Source organism: Malus domestica, chromosome 14 (assembly GCF_042453785.1).
Source record: "Malus domestica chromosome 14, GDT2T_hap1".
Classification (NCBI taxonomy): domain Eukaryota; kingdom Viridiplantae; phylum Streptophyta; class Magnoliopsida; order Rosales; family Rosaceae; genus Malus; species Malus domestica.
The window spans coordinates 28,646,303-28,668,462 of record NC_091674.1 but is presented as its reverse complement, the minus strand read 5'-3'; the positions used below and the strand labels follow the sequence as shown (position 1 = coordinate 28,668,462).

At 38.7% G+C, this 22,160-nt stretch overlaps 3 protein-coding genes across 4 annotated transcripts; 2 read left to right on the top strand and 1 right to left on the bottom strand.

Moving 5' to 3' along the window:
- Positions 1-2,136: 2,136 nt before the first annotated feature.
- Positions 2,137-9,357, top strand: LOC103455395 (uncharacterized). Its single transcript, XM_029092916.2, has 8 exons — positions 2,137-2,584; positions 3,007-4,302; positions 4,381-6,180; positions 6,451-7,566; positions 7,850-7,954; positions 8,075-8,164; positions 8,281-8,391; positions 8,474-9,357. Exons 1-8 carry the CDS (start codon positions 2,525-2,527, stop codon positions 8,969-8,971), a joined length of 5,076 nt encoding a protein of 1,691 aa, XP_028948749.2. The 5' UTR covers positions 2,137-2,524; the 3' UTR covers positions 8,972-9,357.
- Positions 9,358-9,750: 393 nt separating this feature from the next.
- LOC103455394 (uncharacterized) lies at positions 9,751-18,479 on the bottom strand. Its single transcript, XM_029092915.2, has 24 exons — positions 18,033-18,479; positions 17,255-17,614; positions 16,787-16,919; positions 16,502-16,677; positions 15,966-16,039; positions 15,797-15,832; positions 15,604-15,694; positions 15,221-15,280; positions 14,854-15,019; positions 14,474-14,670; positions 14,009-14,110; positions 13,717-13,827; positions 13,553-13,618; positions 13,373-13,471; positions 12,918-13,154; positions 12,701-12,802; positions 12,498-12,605; positions 11,976-12,290; positions 11,634-11,821; positions 11,456-11,558; positions 11,161-11,306; positions 10,924-11,003; positions 10,327-10,490; positions 9,751-10,162 (listed from the first exon to the last, which is right to left on the bottom strand). Exons 1-24 carry the CDS (start codon positions 18,399-18,401, stop codon positions 9,980-9,982), a joined length of 3,666 nt encoding a protein of 1,221 aa, XP_028948748.1. The 5' UTR covers positions 18,402-18,479; the 3' UTR covers positions 9,751-9,979.
- A 1,034-nt stretch (positions 18,480-19,513) lies between these two features.
- Positions 19,514-21,126, top strand: LOC103455393 (remorin 1.4-like). Of its 2 annotated transcripts, none has more exons than XM_070812156.1 (5): positions 19,514-19,686; positions 19,864-20,097; positions 20,165-20,360; positions 20,587-20,668; positions 20,756-21,126. In XM_070812156.1, the coding sequence occupies exons 2-5, from the start codon at positions 19,905-19,907 to the stop codon at positions 20,954-20,956; spliced, it is 672 nt and encodes a 223-aa protein (XP_070668257.1). In that variant the 5' UTR covers positions 19,514-19,686; positions 19,864-19,904; the 3' UTR covers positions 20,957-21,126. The 2 variants fall into 2 exon arrangements, with proteins under 2 accessions (XP_070668257.1, XP_008393196.2); XM_008394974.4 differs by having other exon boundaries at positions 19,535-19,690.
- The last annotated feature ends 1,034 nt before the right edge of the window (positions 21,127-22,160 follow it).

Here is a 22,160-nt window from a genome sequence, read left to right as displayed (position 1 = left end):
TATTGTTAGAAAACCCATACAAATAGGCCAAATTGGATTAATGGTCATTGTCCACTGCAAAGATTTTTCTTTTAAGTGGTGATAATATTCATTATTCTATGTTCATTCAATATTAATTTTCAAGTGTAATCCCGTAACTATATTTCTAAGTTCGTTTAAGTTCATGCTAAATTCGTAAGTACTAGTCAGTTGAATTGATTAAAATGCACATTTAAATATAATACGTCCAAGAAAATTGTCATTCAGTACTACGGTCTGGTGGTATTCCTCTTCACTTGGAAGTGAGAGATCTTAGATTCTAATCTCATGGATGGCAAATTAGATACCAAATTAGATTGTCAATTGTGTGGCTTAGCCGAACTCTCTCTTCCCTTAATGAGGGGTGTGATATCCACACATATTTTTTTACTACTTCTCACATACTTTTCTTATTTTTGACACACCCCTTTTTGTAATCTTTCCATTAACTAAAACGTATCCTTTATAAGCTAGAGTATTCTGTGTTGAATCTTCACTACGTATAAGCTTGTGAGTTGTGAAATATTTTTTCCATTGAAAAATAATATAAAATAAAATGATGGCTTACACTGGGTTTAAGTATTTTGTATGGATGATCAAGTAGCTAATGGAAATTTAAAGTTTTTACTTTTCACGATAACTGGTACACCAGAGGTGCGTCATTCCCATCCTCTCGTTCTAGGGGGAAAGGTCCTCGCAATGCTCAAACGCCTCACATATAATACTGATGAAATATGAACACTACCAGTAACGAATACTATGAAATGACTTTCAAGTTAATCTCCTAGAGATGAACACCCCAACTGGATTTTTAAGTTTTTATTTTATTTTTATTTTTTATGCATGTGATACTGATCATCCTGAGAGGTACGAGGGTGATATAGGCTGTCACACGACCAGGTTGTGGATGTTTTTGTGGAGCTGTTGAAGTCTGGTATCGAAAAAAATGCAGCAGAACAAGTTGCAAATTGAAGTCATCTGATTTCACAGATGAGCCTGTTGACGATGATGAAGACGAGGATGTTGAGCATTTCGTAACTGAGGCTGGAGAGTGTTGCATTCTCTCCCAAACACTATGAGGACGACCACCATGTCCGCGCCAGTTTTCTGCGCGAAAGCGTTGCGAGGAGGTTTCTTCCGCCGGAATCAGATCAATCAGAAGGTGGGAGAGGCTGAAGATGGAGGTTTTGCTGCCTTTGAACTACGTAATACATTCGTCAATGCAAATTTTGGGTAATTCGGTGGAGACCGAATACATCAAACACATTGCATGCAGTACTTTTAACATGTCTTTTCTGGGTTTCATTTAAAGAGAGGATGCATTAATTACTATACAATTCAGTGAATTCACAGAGTAAATTATGAATGTTTTTGTCCTACTTCTTGAACATGATTCAGTTGATTATGTTGGATTTAGAACCCTGATGTTCCTATGCTCACATTGGAAACCGATCTGGATGCACTACGCTTCAATGTTATACACGTTGTCTAATTTTGTCAAGGACTATGTTAGTGTGCTAATGTAGAACACGTATGACACCTAAAATGCTAATAATACGACACCACCTGATGTTACTAATTAAAGAAAGTTCAGTAGATATTATCATCTATACATCGGATAATCCAATCCAACTGGTTATTAATAGGCAAATCCAAAGTTTTACCAATTATTAATGGTCAGCAGTTCAAATTACTTATTTCTCCGAGATCAAAGTGATTTTCCTCATTTTTCCCAATAAGTCGACGTCGTTACACCATTGAGATACTTTGAATAAACTAGAGTACATATAGGATACACCAGTGCTAAAACATTTTCTCAAGATATCTTTCAAATTGTTGAGGTCATTGCTCCTGATGTTGTTCCTCCGGTGTGAAACCAGTTGGTTTCGTAGTTTTAGAATTCTACTAATTCCTTATGTGTATTTTGGTATGCTATGTCAAATCAAATCATTATTGGATTAAATTACCTCAAATCCATATTTGAATTGTTAAGCAAATGGATTATAAACTACAGTGACGAATAAGCTAAGTCTTATAATGCATATGTCGTAATAATATGGTTCAACTTCGCTGGCTAGAGTCGAACATAAAAATTGGAACAAACACAATTGTACATTTGTACTCCATGGGCAAACCAGTAAATTAACTTGTTTGCACAAGTGCTCTCTCTCCCTCACCGACTCTCATCTCACTCTTCTTCTTCTTCCCTCCCTTCCCCAAACCAAAAAACTATATATAAAAAAAAAAATCTTTTATTCAAACTCGCCAATCTCTCCAACACAAAAGTCAAAATTCCACATTCCCAATTTCCTTCTAAATTCCATTTCCCCAGAGTTTCTGTTCCGTCTGAGCTGTCATCTCCCTTTACACTACCGAAAATCACTTTCCCAAATTGTCTCATCAAACAAAAACAATCAAAGTTCCAAACTTTCCCAAATTTTTCTTTGAATTAAATCCTTTTCTTTGATTTGGGGATGAATTTAATTGGGATTTGATCAATTGGGAAATGGAGAACAGTGGAGAAGCAGCAGATGATGAGGGCTCTGGATGGTTCGAAGTGAAAAAGGTGCAGACTGTTTGCTCATTTTTCTTCAATCAATGGAATGTTGCAGATTTTGATGGATTTTGATTATTGTATTTGTTTCTGATAATTAATTGGTTAAAAGCAATTATCTTTGGATTATAGTCGTTGAAATGCATGAAACCCAGAAACTGTTTGCTCTAATTAGTAATTACCATTTACCAAGTTTATCTTTGCATATCAAGATTTTATTTCTCAGATTTTATCTCTGTAAGTGGAAATTGGAGCAATGAAATCGATTGCGTTTTTGTTCGTATGTGATGTGACATTTTCGCTCTACTGGTAGATAGATATCAACCGAAATGTTGCAGATTTTATATGTTTTTTTCCGGATAGTTATCGATCAATTCCGGTGTCACTGACGTGTTTTGGAATTTTGGTTTTTAACTTGTTTGTGTCCTGTGTAGAAAAACAGAAGTAGCTCAAAGTTCTCTCTACAGAGTTGGGTTGGGGGGTTTTCTGGAAAAAATGCTTCTAACCATTCGAGTAGTCGGACCTCTACAAGTGAAAGCAGTGGTTATTCTCGGGACAAGCGCAGATCCCAGCCTCCAAAGGCACCGGGAAATTATGGTGTATATAGCCGGGGAAGTGATGCGAATTCTATTGCTGTCCCAAATGAAAAGAAACCGGGTGCTCCCTATCACGATATCTGTGTTATTAAGCAAGATACTGGATGTCCTAAGCCACCTCCTTCCTTTGTTACAAATTCTGATGATGGAACTATAGATGCTGAGAAAATCCCTGCAAACGATAACTCTGAAGTAGTTGCTAAAATCAAGTGGGGGGATCTCGAGGGCGATGGTTTGGCACTCCCTTGTGCTAACCTTGTCGGTGCCAAAATCAAGTTTGGTGCTATCGGAGATGATAATCTGGTGGTCTCGAGTGAGCATGGAAATGGTCATAAGTTTGTTTCCTCTACAAATTTACAAAAAAACACATTGGTTGCAGAATCTGTGGATGCTAAGGACCAATTATGTGAAGATAAATGTAAAGAGGTGAATATAATCTCTTCTGAAAAGACTGAAGAGCCAATTTTGAATGAAAAAAGGCTTGATCTTGATAACAGTACTTCGAATTGCAAGGATATAGATACTGAACACGTTGAAGTAGTAGCTGATGATGGTTTAAGTGCCAGTCCTTTAGCTGGTGAAGAGGCTGCGACGGTGGAGAAATGTCAGACACCTGTTGTTCTACCTGAGGTAGGTGACCATGAAATTCCTGAAGTATCAGTGATAACTGGGGATTCAATTGAAGTTCATGTTTCCGAAGATAAAGGGTTAATTCCACCAAAGAGGGATCATGGAATTTCTGAGGTGTCTACTTACACAGCCTCCGATGAGGACCATGAGGGTACACAATGTGGTATGATACATGATATGTCAAACTCACAAAATATGAGTGCTCTTGGAGAATGTGACACAGATGAAAGCAAAGAAAGGTTTAGGCAGCGGCTTTGGTGCTTTCTTTTTGAGAATCTCAACAGGGCTGTGGATGAACTTTATCTTCTTTGCGAACTAGAATGCGATGTAGAGCAGATGAAAGAGGCAATTCTTGTTCTTGAAGAGGCTGCCTCTGATTTTCGAGATCTAAGCACTAGAGTGGAAGACTTTGAGGAAATAAAAAGGTCGTCATCCCAGATAATTGATGGTGTGCCCATTACCTTGAAGAGCGACCACCGTAGGCCGCATGCTCTCTCATGGGAGGTAAGCGGGCTCTCATATACTTCTAACAATGTGACAAATCAACTTCTAATATAACTGTTTGGTCATTGCTGCATGCAGGTTAGAAGAATGACAACTTCAGCACACAAAGCTGAAATACTATCGTCATCTCTTGAGGCGTTTAAGAAAATTCAACAAGAAAGAGCTAGCTTGTGTGCAACTACTGATGATAAACTTTTGGGGCCTCAGTACCTAAATCTCCGATGTGGTGATAAGCTGAATAAGTTATCTGCCATAAATGATGGGAAATTTAATACTAAAGATTCAATAAAGAAGTCAGGAAAGCAGAATGGAGGTTCGGATCTTGCTGAAGCTGACATAAATGGAGGAAAAGGCAATACTGAGTCAAGCTGTTCGAGCAAAACAAACTTGGTACAAAGTGCACGTGCCCCGCATAATGCATCTTCCTCTGTTGTTAATGCATCTAGGCTGCCTCCTAGGGATAGTTCTGCTGCTGGAAAGACTAAGAGTAAACAGTTTGGATCCGAAGCCGAGAGGCTGCTCCCTAAGAAAGATAAATTGTCAACAGAAGGTGGTGTTGAAAAATTCCCCAGATTGACGGATCAATCCAAAAAGGAAATTCCTCTATTTGAGAAAGATAAAGAAAAGAGGAACTCAGCTCCATGGAAATCTATGGATGCTTGGAAAGAGAAGAGGAACTGGGAGGACGTACTTTCCTCTCCTTCCCGTGTCTCTTCTCGTGTTTCACGTTCACCTGGAATGAGGAGGAAAAGTGCTGACCGTGCACGTATGCTGCATTATAAACTAATGTCTCCTGAGAAGAAGAAGAAAACTGCTCTCGATCTGAAGAGAGAAGCAGAAGAAAAACATGCTCGTGCTCTGAGAATTAAAAGTGAGCTAGATAATGAGAGAGCTCAAAAACTTCATCGTAATTCAGAAAAGGTGTATCGAGCTAGTGAATTTCACGTTGTTCGCAACATGAAGTTACGTGAAGGAATATATGCTCGTCATCAACGCAGCGAGTCTCGCCACGAAGCTTTTCTGGCTCAAGTTGTAAAGAGAGCTGGTGATGAAAGCAGTAAAGTTAATGAGGTTCGTTTCATAACTTCCTTAAATGAAGAAAATAAAAAACTTAGTTTGCGCCAGAAGCTTCATGATTCAGAGTTGAGGAGAGCTGAAAAACTTCAAGTGATAAGAACTAAACAGAAAGAGGATATGGCAAGAGAAGAAGCTGTTTTAGAACGGAGGAAACTCATCGAAGCTGAAAAGTTGCAGCGTCTTGCTGAGACACAGAAAAGAAAGGAAGAGGCTCTAGTTAGAAGAGAAGAGGAACGCAAAGCATCAAGTGCAGCCCGTGAAGCAAGGGCCATGGAACAACTTCGTAGGAAGGAGGAAAGAGCCAAAGCTCAGCAGGAGGAGGCTGAACTTCTGGCCCAGAAATTGGCTGAGAGACTTAGTGAAAGTGAGCAACGCCGAAAGTTTTACCTGGAGCAGATACGAGAGAGAGCTTCTATGGATTTCAGGGATCAATCTTCGCCTTTATTCCGCCGAACTCTGAACAAGGAGGGTCAGGGAAGATCTTCATCGGTCAACAATGGTGATGAGTATCAAGGGACCAACTTCTCAGGCTTAGGAGGTTCTACTATTGTGGCAAGCAATGTTACAGCACAGCATTCAATGAAGCGGAGAATCAAAAGAATTCGGCAAAGACTTATGGCTCTAAAATATGATTTTCCCGAGCCTCCTGCTGGTGCTGAAAATGCTGGCATTGGATACAGAACGGCTGTGGGAACTGCAAGGGCAAAGATTGGAAGATGGCTTCAAGAACTTAAAACACTCCGGCAGGCAAGAAAAGAAGGGGCTGCAAGTATTGGGTTAATAATTGCTGAAATGATCAAGGTAATTAAGTTCAATAATTACAAGTTTTTATACTGTGTAGCCAGATACGGGATGCTAATGTCCTGAATTGGTACTCTGCATTTAACATGGGATTAGTGAGTATTTTTTCTCACTAAAAAAGTTGCTTATTATGTTGTACTATTTTATCAATCTGTGTGCTTGGAAATGCCTTATGGTTATATGACAGAACACTGGCTTTTAAGTTTCTACTCTTTGGAATGGTTATGGTGACTTCTACACTGATCCTGATTTCCTTTTTTGTGGATATAGTATTTGGAGGGAAAGGAGCCTGAACTGCAGGCTTCCCGCCAAGCTGGTTTGCTTGATTTCATAGCTTCTACTTTACCTGCTTCTCATACATCAAAACCTGAAGCCTGCCAAGTGACAATACACCTTTTAAAGCTTTTGAGGGTAGTGTTATCAGTGCCTGCAAACAGGAGTTATTTTCTCATACAGAATCTCTTACCTCCTATCATCCCGATGCTGGCAGCAGCCCTCGAGAGCTACATAAAGATGGCAGTATCCTTGAACCTTTCGGCTAATGTTAATTCCCTATCAAGCAAAACCTCAGCTGAAAATTTTGAATCGATGTCTGAGGTTCTGGATGGTTATTTATGGACTGTGACAACAATCATCAGTCATATAAGTTCAGATGAACGACAGCTCCAAATGCGGGATGGCTTGCTTGAGCTGTTGATTGCTTACCAAGTTATTCAACGGCTGCGAGATCTCTTTGCACTTTATGATCGGCCCCAGGTGGAAGGGTCTCCATTTCCATCTTCAATTCTCTTAAGTATAAATTTGTTGGTCGTTTTAACATCCAGATCTGAAATCAATTGCTCTATTGATTGGGAATCTGTGCCTATTGAAACAATGGTAGGAAATGGATGCGAAGAGGCTAAATTTGCGGTGGGTGACAGCATTGAATTTCTTCCTATCACTCAGTCCTTGGGAGATTCTAGACCTCCATTCTCTTTCGTCAGTGGTGGGAAAGCTGTACATCTACTAGATGTACCCGAGGAAAGTCCATTAAATGAATCATGTCTGATAAATAAGTCTGCTGAGTCAGTATCCTTCATTAAGGATAGCGAGAAAGAGCAGTCTAGTAGTTTGGTAGAAGGCAGGAATGCTAACACAATCAGCACAGATGTTCCAGATGAACCCCAGAAGATTCCAGTAGTGGATATTATGGAGCCTTTAGCATCACAAAAGGATGAGAAACCCTTGGTAGTTAACGGTGCAGAACAAAAGAATGAAAACATTGTGAGTGCAGAGCAACCGGTAGTGTTTCTTCTTTCTGCTGTATCAGAGACTGGGCTTGTCAGCCTCCCTTCTCTGTTGACATCTGTCCTACTGCAGGCAAACAATAGATTGGCTTCTGAACAGGTAACTTCTTGGTGCTTCCAATTTCTTTGTATTTTTCAGAAAAAGTACATAAATAAATTGGCACTCTTATCATTTTGGCCTCTTTTAATAGCTAGTGCTTTTCTTATCTTGTTTGAGTGCCAAATGTTATGTTTGTGTTTGGTGTCTGTGAAAAAAAGAGTTGTGGTGGGTTGACAGATCAAGGAAGACTATGCTTATCTGTTTGCAGTGCTTTTTACTGATGGTATCTTGCCCGTGACATATAATTCTGCTGAATCCTAATATGATTTCTATTCTACTTCAGACCTCAGATGCCCTTCCCTCTAATTTTGAAGACGTGGCAACTGGAGTACTGAAGGTGTTGAATAATTTGGCTCTTTTGGATCTTAAATTCATGCAGAGAATGCTAGTAAGGCCATTTTTCTTTTTCATTGTGATTTTTAGATAGTATGCTCATTTTTTAATTTTCATTCTGAAACTATCGTGCGGTGAGCTTACCCTTCTTATACTCTTTGTGACTTTCTTGCAGGCTAGGCCAGACCTGAAAATGGAATTTTTCCACTTGATGAGTTTCCTTATTTCGCATTGCACCAGCAAGTGGAAAGCAGCTAATGATCAGGTTATAAATCCATGCCACTTCTCGGTTTAATTCTTTATATTTGTTTGTTTTACTTGTATTTGCTCAAAGTTGAGCTAAACAATCCATGCACCTTTGTACGATGTTTTGTGTCTCAGGTGGGGTTTCTTCTGCTGGAATCTCTTTTGCTCCTTGGCCACTTTGCCTTGTTCCATCTCGGAAATCAGGCTGTCCTTCGTTGGGGAAAGAGTCCTACCATCATTCACAAGGTCAGTGAAGTCTTTGCCTTCAAATTTCTTGTATCTTCAAATTTTATTGGTAAAATCTAATTCCTTAGCTGTGTGTGGCCAGGTATGCGATTTACCGTTTGTATTCTTCAGTGACCCTGAGTTGATGCCAATCTTGGCTGGTACACTGGTTGGTGCCTGTTATGGGTGTGAGCAGAACAAGGGTGTTGTTCAACAGGAAATCAGTACGGATATGTTACTCTCATTGTTACGATCTTGTAGAAATGTCTTGCCGTCAGTTAAATCCAATTCAAACTTGGACAATTCCCAAGCAGATAGTGTTCCCCTAAGATCCGGGCGCAACAATGCCAAGAGCACCATAAGCACTAGGCTTTCTTCAGTGAAGGGTGGTGCTTCAGGAAACAGCTTGAGAATTGGCGGCAAGATGAAAAGCCATAGAGAAAGCAAAGCAACAAAGAGTCCCGGAGAGACGGCTGAGAAGGATAATCTTCCAGTTTCGGACACTTCCTCCGTGATGTTGCACTCTAGATTTCCTATCAGCTTCATCGATAGAGCAGAAGACTTCTTTTCCACCGGGACCCCTGGCGTCGATGAGGTATGAGCTCATGCACCGAAGAGTTATCCTTACGACAGATGACATCTTAGTTGTGTACGTGTGTGTGCATACTGAATTTTGTTTCTTTGGCATTCTGGCGTCATTTTCGAGTTGGAACATTCAATCCGAAATTTTGAAACAGCTACGGGATTTACAAATGTTAGGCATTGCCAGCAAAGGGTTAAAAACTCTTTGGTGTTGAGCGAGTTAAGCGAAAGAAATAAGTTACGAAACTTTTTAACTTATCGAAAACCTGTATCCTTGTTGGCCATATCAGATTGTTGAATGGCAACAGATCACACACACACATGTTTAGAACACCAAGCAGACTAAATTGTTTGCCTCTGTGTACAGAATTGACAGTTTGAACAATAAAGGATGCTTCTATGTTCGGTTTTTTCTTGTTATTTCAAATAGCGCTATCCTCACTTTGTCATTCTACCATGTTTACATAACATGAATGAGAGAAGTACAGAATCGGAAAACATAGGAATAAGGGAATTGGATCAACGAGTTCCCGGCAATCGATCTGATTCTTGATTTTTAGTAAACGGAACTCAACTATCAAAAAACTTTGAGAGAACGTGTGTCATTTGACTATGATCAAGGGTGGGCTGAAATGACTTCAATCTTTCTAAACCCCACCAGGGATTAGTCGTACCTTCGAGGTGTGAGATACCTCAAACTTTGGCCAAAAAAAATAAGAACAAGAAAGTATGGTCAAGGGTTTATAGGTTTTCCTCTCTGGCACAATTCAATCAAACCAAGGAAAAAATACATAAAAATTAAACCAAAAAGTTTGAATCTTTTATATAAATGTACAAATATTGCTTTATATTTCCAGTGGAAATGCTTGTATCGTATACAGCCGGGCGACGACAAGTACAAGGCAACTGAAACTACCTAAATCTGCAGCTTCAACTTAAACAATCTGAAGTCCAGAAATTGAGTCCTAGACATCAAAAGGTTCTAAAAAAATCAAAATATTTGCTATTCGAAGAAAAAATACATGAATTATACTCCTAACAGATGGCTATCTACCGTTGGAACCTTGTTGCTACTGGAGGGCTCGTCCAAGTCTTCGCCTGTAGTTGTAGCATCCAAGCGATTTTCCAATGAGTAGGCGCTCCCAGGAACCTTGACGAAAAGCTCATCCTCAATTGCATCCTCTTGCATAATCTCTATATGTTCCGGGCCCTAATAAAATCATTTAACGTGACGTCAAAATTGCAAATTCAATCTAAATGAACTTTAACGTAGTTCAGGCACAGGGAAATGAACAGTTGCGTCCTTATTACTAGTATTCTTACCGAAGAGCATGTTAGGAAAATAGAAAAAGTACCACTGGTTTCAGAACATACCGCTAGATTAGTCTCCGTAGCTTTCTTTTTAATGTCGTTCATGATTGCTTTCAGTTTTTTCTTAGCCTGGATCCTTGTTGACAGCCGTTCAGCACATTGTGCTTTAGTAACATCGCGATGACAGGCCACACAAAGTGTTCTCATGTTCTCGAGCCTGCATTCACCTACACAAGTTTTGAATAGTATAAGACTTTGAAAACCAAAGCTTAAATTCTAACCACGCACATAAATTGGAAAATAAAGTATTTGTGCTGCGAAACCAAAAGAAGGGATCTTCAAGAACGATGTGGTAATATCTCCACAAGTGAAAACAAGAGTACGAAGACTAGCATTTTAAGGTATGTTTTAACTACTTTTCTTAACATTCGATGTCAAGATCACACTGTTTTTCAATAGGTATGATATGAGAAACATCACCAAATCAGCGGAATGTAACAAGTTGTAACTCCATTTATTACGTGAACAAAACACTAATCAATAATAATATGAATTAGTGTAGTTTAATTCATCGGAAAGTTGGTTGGGAAAATCAGTGGTACAAATATTTGTGGGGAGAGCAAATTCTTGAAAGTCTTCTAAGAAGTAATTAGTACATACCTCCACCTCGATAGACAGGAACAAAGTGGTCTGCATGCCATGCATTGCCCTCTTTCGGATCCTTAACAAGCCTATCAAGCCTGCACGACGTCAAATGATAATGTGTTTTGGTTTAAGGGAATCGGGGATATTGTTGGTATTTGAAAGTACAATTGTTGGGTAATTAGCAGAAGCATTAAGAAGAAAAAATGAAACATTTTCTTCTAACTAGTTGCACAACAATTTCTTCTAACTTACGGTTTCTTCAGAGTTGCCACTCGTGGCGCAAAATTTTCAATATACTGCCTCCTCATTGCCAAGGATAACGGTCTTAGGTGCTCAACAAGTTTATGACAATCTAATTGGCAAATTGTGCAGACACCACGTTCCAGTTGAAAAAGCTCCTGCAAATCAAAGGGGGCAAAGCTCAAGAAAAAAAAAACATGCTCCAAAAGTTTCTATTGAAGTTGTCTTGCCACATGCATAAAATCAAAATAGAAGAGAAGAATATGCTGAACTTGATTATCTCAAGTAACATATTTCATGTCCTTACATGACGAAGAGATCTGTTACTTGTTCGGATGCGGTATTCTTCGTAGCAGCTAAGCTGGCAGAACAGATCTTCAAAATATTCAGGTGTCTTGGCATTATGGCCCCTGAAATCAAGTAAAGTAAGCGTCCGAAACAAAAAGATGTATCCAGTATATGTAGATAAACTACAGACAACTTACGTGCATGGTGTTTGACACAGTTTGCACAAAGGATCATCAGTCAGAGTAAAACCCTGAGTGTATTCCTTCTCCCTTTTTCCATAGCCACTACGTAGGTGGACTTTTTTCCACACAGTGTTTGATGGTAAAGGTTTGCTGATCTCAACAAAAGGTGTAGAGCGGCGCTTGCTTCCACCTTTCAGTAGTCCCTGCCAGAAAATAAAATGATTTGTAAGCATAACAGTACACTGCTGAAAAGACACTGATATGTATTATCAATAAATGCACAGAGAAAGGAGATCAAGTTTACTCCCACAAAGGGATATCAACAAAGTATGAAAATTCAGATTTGTAAAAAGGTACCCTGATGTCGTGGTTAATGCCTTCGCACAGGTAGCACAACTCAATAGTCAAAGGAAGCTGCAAAGGCTTTCCAAGTAATTTTTTTTGTTCGATGGGCCTCAATTTCTTCCATTCTTTGATGAATGCAAGAAGAGCATGCAAATAACCTGGATTCTCCTTCAAAAATTTGAAAGAAGTTCCTTTAATATTGTCAGCAGCAGTAGAATTCAATGCCTCGAGTTCTTCTGGTCTAAAATTCTCAAAAAGTGGCCTTGGTCTTGAATCCTCTCTTGAGATGCAAGAATACAAGTGGATTCTACCAGTGTATTGGCTCACCTAATATCCAAGAAAGAAAATTGTGATCAAATAAGAAAATTGTGATCAAATACTGTTTGTATAATTGCCACCATCTGTAATGCTAAAGTAACTAAATGAAGCCACATACAATTGAGGGCATCAATACTGATAAATCAACTAATCAGAAAGATTGTCCACTATCTGATTGTTTGAAACCATATCTATTAACCAGATTACAAGTTTTACCTCAAATCGCAAAGCATCTACTTGGTTGGTACTACTTTCTTTAGCTTCCATTGGCTGAACTGGTTCGGCGTCCTTTGATTTGGTTGCTTGACAGTTGTTTTGGTGTTCCTGCAAATTCTAACTTATAAAATTGCTTCCTTTGACAATAAATTGAAAGGAAAAAGTCATCTCTTTCTTTTGAGTCAAGAAAAATTCGAATGTGCCTTTTTAAGTCCATCTTTGTCTTCACTGCTCGTAGAAACATCTCCTTCCAAGTTCTCTTCTGAACATCCCTTGTCCCCATTGCAATCAAAAACCACTTGAGCCTGTTTCACCGAAAAAGTTGTATAGATCATGACAAAAAATAAAAATAAAACTCAAAACGACGAAAATTCACTCTCATACTTAAAAGGAGGTGCAGTTAATACCCTTAGGTTTTACCTTGGTACTACTGTGCGTTTGGGATGAAATTCCATCACTATCATTGTGCTGTGCAGATCCATGTAGAATGTTTGCAACCAATTTATCATACGCCGGTATCATATATTTGGCTAAGCAGCCAAAGTTAGACAATTTTATTGACTCTCCAGAGAACTCATCACCCACTGTCTTTTGCCACATATGATCTTCACAAGTATCAGCTCCACCTGACGTCTCAAAGAAAGAAATACCTTCGACCTGCCAAAACCCAAATATGAAGTTAAATGCTACATTGCTTATGGCAGAATGGAAACCAAACCTGACTGCCTAAGGATTGGATAAGTATTACGTGTTTTGAAATTAACCTAGTAATCAACTTGTTCTGTATTTCATTTTAGGACAATAACAATATGAACCTAGTAAAGAGGTTTAGAATCCAGTTAGAATTGAAAGGAACTTCCAAAAATGAAAAGTACCGGTATCTCTTGTATTGCATCATACTTCCCGTTCGTTGTAGATGAAACACGGTGCAAACTCTTGTTCAAGTTTTGCCAATGTGACTCGTCTATAGTATCCTACAACATGTTATACTCATCAGTAAAAGGGAAATAAAGAATATGTTTACAGAACAACTATATAACAAAGGAAACAAGCACCTTTCCGCAAAATATGTATATGTTGACTGCATTTGTTTGCCCTCTCCTGTGAGCTCTATCCTCAGCCTTCAAATCAGAAGAATCATGCGCATCAAAGAGTCAATAATATATAAAATAGAAGAAGTTCAACAATGGGGCCTGAAATTAGTTTTTAATGTTTAAACCTGAAGCATCAACGATGGAGACTGAGGAAGCTCCAAGAACACAACATGCTTTGCTGATGAGAAATCAAGGCCAACACCTCCAGCAGTAATACCAATTATTGCAATCTTGACCTGAAAATTTGACACAATACATCATTCAAAACACACAAATATATGGGGCAAAAGAAAGGATTCTTGGCTGAGACCTCAGCAAAATGTGCAACTCAAGCTGTGGAAAGGATACTTGGTGTAGTTAGTTTGTAGGCACATCAAGTAAAATTGCCAAGGAAATAATAGTATAGTATATATGAACCTCGGTAGATAGTTGGAATGATCGTACAGCTTCCTGCCTATCTGCAGCAAGTGTATTTCCATCAATTCGGACAAAAGTAATCCCTTTCTCACATATGAACTCCTGATAATTCAGAACAAAACAAGACTAAATTGAGGAATTGATTGGACAGAAACATTAATAGCAATGGCCACCAACCATTAACATGATAATCCATAATGTAATACCAACAGAAATAAGACACATAGTTCATGCGAGTAATTATACAACGGTAATGAAATACTCATAAACATTACAATTATATTCCACCACTGTATCCTTTCAACTTCAAATAACTAAAAACACACTACCTTTTGAATAACTGGTCACGATGGCCCTAGATTGGAGCAGTAAACCCAAGTAACCCCACTTGAGCAACTTTAATCACTAAAATACAACCATTCTCAAAGGATGAACAGGAAGCACAAATTTTGAAGAAAATCTCACCTGTAATCCGTCAAGTACTTTATGGTGATGCGCAAATATTAACATTTTGTGAGAACTGGAATCTGATTCCAAGTTTACAACACCATCTGATTCTCCAATGAGTGGATGAATGGAGAGCCATTCCCGAAAACCGGCTAGCTTTGCAATACCTAATTCTTGGTAGGAAAGTTGCCCTGATCTGCAGCAACACTCACTATCTGAAAGCAATAGGGTAAAAGAAAAAGAAAAATGAGTATAAGCAGATAAATAATAACACTAGTTGCACAAATTTTTTCTCGAAATGGCTTCTCCACCAAACCATCAAGGGGCATGAAATAAAAGAAAACACATTACCCTTTGATTGCACGCACATATTCGAATGCAGAAAATATTCAAATTACCATTTGGTTCATCCAAATTTTCTGAAGATGCATTCTTAGTGGCACTTCTTCCCACCCTGACAGCAGCTATTGCTGAAGCTATATCTGATTTCTTCAGTACTACTTGTATAATCTGGCGGCGTTTGGGTGGTAGCTGAACCAGGACATGTTCCTTCAAGCGTCTTATCTACAATTAAGTGTGCAATTAAAAAAAAGAGATTTGAACAAGAATAACCAAGGGTACAAAAGTATTACAAAGTTCCAACCATGTTAAAACAGCAGAAACTCCTTGGTCACTAGAACAACATGTACGTTAACTTTAAACCTACATTGAGTTCAAAGAGAGGACATATACATCTTAAAGATAATAAAAAGAACAAGAGCACACCATAACCGTTTGCTTCAGTAACATGTTCAACTCCTCCAAACGAGTGCCCTTAGAGAAATCCTGCAGCACAATTCCATGGAGTATCTTAAAACTTTCCTTTGTCACAGTAAATCGTTTTAGAAAAACTGATGCTAATAAAAGGTGCTAGCACAATTGCAAAATGTATAGGTAAATATATAGATATGGGTTGACAGTAAGTTTAATTTCTCCAGAAGAAGAAATAACATCTGAAATAGTCAACCACAAGGCTTTTCAGGACAAAATGGATAGGCCTTTTAGGCCATGGCCAAGAAGCATGAAATTCTGATCATGTTTAACTACGTGGCAGCACAAAGAGGATAATTTTCAACAAATCAATATAATGATATGATCTTCAATATTACCTGAAAAGTTTTCCCTTGAACACCGTGGATATATTTGACATCACAGTAAGTTTTGGCAAAGTCATACTTGTCTTTTCCCAGCAAACCAGGCCTTTGAAAAAGAAGAAAAAAAAAAGCAAGATGTAAAGTGACCAATAAACCAAGAGAGAAGTAAGCCGGTTGATAGAGATATAACAGTGTGAAGAGAACTTACCATAACATATCTATCTGATGAAAAATGTCATACGGCCTATGATCACCTAGGAAGATATACAAAATGAGACATTAGAACGGACTAAAGAGTGGTTAACTAGAGAAAAATACAAAAATAATACAGAACTGCAGACAATGCTGCCAATTTCTTCAAAGTCCCATGCTACAACCTTGACAAAGAAGGTGTTCCAGATAGTAAAACTATGCGCTTGACCTTTGTTGCAATGTCAAGAACAGCTTTTATCTGTAAATACACAAGATTTAATTAGCATATAGTAAAAGCTCCCTGCAAGTATAGTATACTTAACTAATTACTATGAACATTCACAAAAAAGCAATCTAGGAGACTAAATTTGAATGAAAGCGGTATTCCTCGTATTACAATTTTTGTTCATACTAGCATCTTTAAGCTGCCAGTCCATAGAATTGATGACAAAAGTATGCAGAAACAAGCAAAGAAATTTGTGTTCCTTTACATTAAGTGTATAACACCCAAATTACCATGCAAAACCAAAGACCTCAAAAGATAGAAAATTCATAAATTATTAATTTTAATTTCCAGCAGGCTAGCGTTATATGGTACAGGCAACAATAATAAGACACTCTAAATCTTGGAGCACCTTATACGACCAATTTATCATTAAACCAGGTGTTATAAGAATCCTCGTAACCACTGATATTTGGCATGATAAGAAATATGCTTTACCTCTCTAGGTTCTGATGATTTCTTGGTACATCGTACGTGGTGGGATTCATCAACAACTAAGAGAGCCCATTCTCGTTCAAGCATGCTCTTATGCAACCGGTGGAGCATTGTGTAAGAAATAACCACAACTCTAGGCCATCTCTTTAAATTGGCAGGATTGTTTTCATGACCAAATACTGGAGTCACAAGACCATGTGAGAATCCATTCATGTTTTAGAAGTAAATCTATAATATATACACATATAAATTAAACAAAAGTAAATTGGGAACAGCTAAAGTATGTACCTAGATGGATGTCAGCTGGCAAGCAAAACGGAAGCCACCGCTCTAGTTCTTCTGCCCAAGAGTAACGTAAAATGGCAGGGCAAACAACAAGTATGGAACCTTCATGCATGAAACAGCTTGCAATAGCAATAGCCTGGGTGGAAAATTGTTAACATATTAAATTTCATTTACTCATGGCAACTTTAGGGGAAAATAGGAGAAAAAAAAATTAAAGTGCAGGAGATACACCTGTTTGTGTATAATACGAAGTTCTGTGTGTATGTGCAGTCACTGTATGTGAACAGTTGTGAAAAAGCCAAATAATATTGCAGATGTTATCAAAAGCAGCGTTCTAGCACTCACACTCAATAAAACTACACTGCACTGTCTCAATGCTGACTCAATGCACCCAAAAGGCAGAATGCAGTTAAAACCTAGAACCATGAATAAAAATCAAAGGGTATTTAAGATCATTTAATAAAAAACTACCTGGAGTGTCTTTCCAAGGCCCATTTCGTCTGCAATAAGACATCGTCCACCTCTTTGCAAACCAAATCTAACACCCTCATGTTGGAAAGGCAAAAGTGCATCTAACAGCTTCTTCGGTAGCTTCCCAACGAACTCATCAACCATTTCGTCTGACAAGTGTTCTGGCCTGCATGGTATCCATTTTCCCGCAACAAAAGAATGTGAAAGTCTCTCTACAACATTAAGAGTGCCCCAAGGTATTTCTTCAGTGTCAATGCTCTTGCTGCTTCTTAGACATTTCAAGACCGCACTGTAATCACTCAGCTTATAAACACCGGCCTTTCCACCACCATGATTTTGCGTGTAATGGGATGGCATGACCTAAGACAATTCCATAACACCACAATTTAAACACAAAATCCTCCCTCACTAACGATTGCAATACGTTTGAATATTATGATTTTCTTATTGAAGTAGCTTTACAAGTACTGAAAACCGATAGTAATAGTTATATAAGAAAGAAACAAAACTCAATGCACTAAAAAATTTAGCCTTTTTCGAAACGAAACCACTGAAAATCAGAAAACTTTTATTCAATTTCCTTTCTCTATGTTCATTTCCGCCATTTTTTCGCCACCCAAACAAATACCTTTCGAAGCCTAGAAATAAGCTATTTTCAAAACCAAACCACCAAAATTCACAAAACCCAGAATTCAATTTCCTTTCTTTCCTATTTGTTCAACCATTTTTTTCTCACCGCACAAAATTAAAAAAACAAAAACCCACTTAAACTACTTACATTAGCCAAGCAATCACTTAGTCTCCTTAAGCACTCCTCCTGCCCCGGAAATGCAAACCCTTTTACGGCAACTGGGGTGGCTGAGAAGGAGTCCGGGGAGCAGATTTCGAGCCTGACCCGGAACCTCGCTGGAAATTGAATATCCGGAACCGGTTTGACCCGGGAAAATTCGGGTCTCGGATCGGGGATGCAATGCGTGGAGCTTGGGGTGAGGTCGGGAGAAATCTTTCGGCACTTGAAGAGTGACCATGGGTTTTGCTGCTGTTGTTGAAGATTGGAGGATTCGGATTCGATCAGCGCTTTGCGTTTCGCTAGTGCTACTAATCGATTCGCTTCGGCTCGTCTTCTTTGTTCTTCTGTGATCTCCATTTTTGGGAATTAGGGTTTTGAGATTGGGGGGAGAATTCCAATTTTTGAAAGGGCGGGAATGGGAACCCCAGAGAGAGAGAGGGCCTTGAAGGTGAGAATTGGAACAAAATTAAACACGTGTCTGCATGTGACACAACCCGATAAAAAAACTGGGCTAAACGGGTTGTTTCTTAGGAACTTTAACGAAAAACTCGTATTCTTCAATTTAATAAAAAACCATATTTTTACATTAAAAAATCAATTATGATACTATTCACTTTACCAATTAATTTTCTTTAGTTTTTCTTTGTTTCTTTTCATTCGTGTTATCGGATCGTACATGATTGATGAAGTCTGCTAAAATTACCAAGTGCTTGAAAAGTTGAAACCCCAAAAAACAAGGCAACACAGATGCCTCTCAACGTTTGACAGTGAACCCTAAACCCAATAACACACATCTACTAGTTCCCCCTCCAACTTCCATCAAATTTGACAATTTTTCTTCAACACTACGTAGTATTAACTAATACAGAAAAGAATATTTGAGATTAAAAATAAAAAATCTAAATAGTGGTAAAAATTAAATTTAATAATTAAATTACTCGTAACATTAAATCATACGTAGCATTTAAGTCTTACCCAAGAAAATTCTTCAATAAATTACATTATAATCTGTTGCTTGCTTCCTCTGGTGGGCCAACAGAATCCAATGTTGGTGTCCAATGTTAAATCATTCCCATCCAATGGAATAAGAACAGCTACCAGCATGGAATGGTCATAAGCAAAACTTCAAGAACACTACTGCTTCAAGTGATTTCCACACATTTTTTTTCGTCATCCACACCCCAGAGTTCATTTTTAGTATTCGGACTGAAGAAATCAAAAGATATAAATAAAGAAGGACGCCCAGAAGAAGAAAAAGAGTGTGGGGAAATCATGTTTCCGAATATAATATGAAAATTATGAAGGAAAAAGAGGACCATAGAGTTAAAAATGGAAGAATCTTGCTGGTTTAGGTTTATGTGCGTGTGCCTGTGGTGTTGTATTTGGGGAAAATCCTTTGCTTCTTCCTGCATAGATTCATGTAAACTGTGAAGCATATCTTTCCCCTTGCTTCGCTTTGCGTCCATGTTTCTCCCTGTTCATGACCAAAATTCTGATAAAAGCAATAGCAACACACCTTTGCTTCTATTTTTCTTGGCAGCCAAACAGTAATCTGCTTGAAAACCAGGAAATTTGAGAGCGAAGAACAGGCAACAGAGGTTTCTGAAGAAAGCAAGCCGCCAGCCCAACAAACACAATCTCTGTAGGTACTAATCTGCATACTATTCTACTATTTTTTCCTTATATGCATGTAGTTAGAGTTGAATATTTTGTCCAAAACAGAAAGTTACGTTATCGAAAACTGAATGTTATGTTCAATTCTGTGGCTTGAGTTACAAGAAAACTCAAAAGACTTCCATTGATTTATTTTTGTACATAGCAAGGGGCAAAACTGCTTCCCGGGCCAGTTTTTCGGAGGAAATGAGTCATTATTCTGATGCACAAGATGTCGAGTCTGCAACTGCGGTTGCAGCAGCTGCCCTTTCCATTCACTCGAATGAAGAAGCTAAATTACAGTATCAAAAAGGGACGAGGGAAAGCATTCCGATCTCAAGGACCAAGACTCTGCAGGATCTGATGACTGGGCGGCCAAACAAAGAAGCAAGGGATGCTGGTACTTGACTATTTACTTTTTTCGCGATAAAATGTTTCGGTGAACTAACAGGTTGTATTCATGATAGGTGAAGTTTCAATGAAAGATCAAAGAGCACAGGAGAGTGCTTTTCCATCTAGGTACCCGAATCGTGCATCCTCTTCAAGACCTTCGACTCCTGCAAATGGACACCAAAACCAAAAGGGAAGTCCAGGCAGACGTAATGCTGCGGACGCAAAAGCAGATGCTTGGGAGAGAGCTCAGATGAAAAAGATTCAGAGGCGGTAAAGATTAAATGTTTTATGGGGAAACGATCTCCGCACACCCCTTTTCTCCTTTTACATGTCCTCATTATTTTGTGTCCTTTGATGGAACCAAAGGCCAGAAATAAACAACTGGGGTGCGCTGAGGGGAAAAGGCGTGCGCGGAAGTCACTAGTACAACATAATCGTTGTTGATAGAAGATGGATTCAGTTTCTTCCTTTTGAAATGGTAAATTATACTATTCAGGTATGAGAAAGTGAAGGCTACAATTGATGCTTGGGAAAATGAGAAGAAAATGAAAGCAAAAGCTAAGATGGAGAGGAGAAAGGTACGTTGCAACGATTGTTGTTTTTTTAATTCAAAGTTTGCGAATGCCAATGAAGAAGACCGCTGAAATAGTGTGTTGAAATTGCAGAGTGAAATTGAGCAGAGAAGAGCAAGAAACATGCAGCATTACCAAATTAAGCAAGCAAGAATTGACCAGATAGCAGGAGGAGCAAGGGCACAAGTGGAAGAGAAACGAAGAAATGAAGAGTCGAAAGTCAAACAAAAGGCGAAAAGGATTAGTTCAACAGGCAAGGCTCCTACTACATGTTTCTGCTTCACTTGTTACTAGAAAGTGAATCGGTCACTCGATATTCTGCTGATTAAAATCTGTATATGTTAACCACATTACGGGTAGCTACAGTATATCGATCCTAACTTATTTTAATTTGTACATGATGTATAACAATTAATTGTGTGTTGAATCTGCTGATCCTATAAAACTATATATTTGGCCCTTTCGATTCAAAGACTTGAGACAGCAGATTTTGCAGGCACAAGGAGTTAGATACCGGTTCAATCTGCTACTTCATCTAAAATTCTCAAACACTACAAAAAAAATCCTTGTTATAATTTTGCCCCTGCAGGCCTAAACCATGAAAAGTATTGAAATGGACTACTTCAGGGGGAAAGAATAAGGTCCAAGATTTTGACTTGGATTGACGTGAGTCACGCGACATTTAGGTATAGTTGTAAGATATCTAATGAAACCGTTGCTGGAATTGAGATCTCATTCAACGAGAAAGATAACAAATATCTAGGTAAACGGTTCCCTCATTTTGAGGGCAAGGGCACAATAGGCGGACCATTATGCTGGACTAAATTACCCTAAACCCAAGCCCTAAACCATGAACTTTGAAATTACCTCCACCACAAGATAGCTGCATCCGCCAAAGGCGACGTTGTTTCCAACAGCTACCTCCTCATCACATCTTGCCCTCATACTTTGGACTGTTATTTTGGGTTCTCCTAATATGTTCATCAAGTTATAAATATGCATCTCATATTGCAGCAAAAGTAAACTATTGGTAATCTTGTCTGGAAATCTTTTTGAACAATTTTATATGACACTACATTAGCTTCAATCAGTCGATCTGTGCATGACATGCTCCTGTCTCTTCACGTGGAGCATTGTTGTTAACTTAAGCCAGATTGATCAAGAGGCTGGAAGCCATCCAATTTCAAGCTTTCGAGTTTTCGCCACCCTAGCCGGCGTCGTCGCTTCATGTAAGTCTCTCTCATGGTTAAGCATGCATGACTAGCTAGTTTGAAGTGGACCTGAATGTGAAATCACCATCACAAGGCAAGCTCCAAAGGCTATTACAAGTGCTGTCTGCTAATAGAGCTTAATGATTCAGAAAATCCAAGAGAAGAAAGAGAAAGTGTTCCTGGAGATGGAGCAAAGTGGCCCTAGCTGCCATAGTTATGTTAGACAAAAAACCAAATGTGGCCCTATTTATCAAGCCAATCACTCACCTAGGCTACTCTAGCTAGCA

Excerpts from the sequence above, each read along its gene's own strand:
- LOC103455395 (XM_029092916.2), top strand. The coding sequence starts at position 2,525 with ATGGAGAACAGTGGAGAAGCAGCAGATGATGAGGGCTCTGGATGGTTC. Across the intron at positions 7,567-7,849 it reads ATAGATTGGCTTCTGAACAG|ACCTCAGATGCCCTTCCCTC; the intron begins GTAACTTCTTGG and ends ATTCTACTTCAG. Across the intron at positions 8,165-8,280 it reads GGAAAGCAGCTAATGATCAG|GTGGGGTTTCTTCTGCTGGA; the intron begins GTTATAAATCCA and ends TTTGTGTCTCAG.
- LOC103455394 (XM_029092915.2), bottom strand. The coding sequence starts at position 18,401 with ATGGAGATCACAGAAGAACAAAGAAGACGAGCCGAAGCGAATCGATTA. Across the intron at positions 13,619-13,716 it reads CTCCATCGTTGATGCTTCAG|GCTGAGGATAGAGCTCACAG; the intron begins GTTTAAACATTA and ends TCTGATTTGAAG. Across the intron at positions 10,163-10,326 it reads CTACGGAGACTAATCTAGCG|GGCCCGGAACATATAGAGAT; the intron begins GTATGTTCTGAA and ends TGATTTTATTAG.
- LOC103455393 (XM_070812156.1), top strand. The coding sequence starts at position 19,905 with ATGAGTCATTATTCTGATGCACAAGATGTCGAGTCTGCAACTGCGGTT. Across the intron at positions 20,098-20,164 it reads CAAAGAAGCAAGGGATGCTG|GTGAAGTTTCAATGAAAGAT; the intron begins GTACTTGACTAT and ends TATTCATGATAG. Across the intron at positions 20,361-20,586 it reads ATGAAAAAGATTCAGAGGCG|GTATGAGAAAGTGAAGGCTA; the intron begins GTAAAGATTAAA and ends TATACTATTCAG.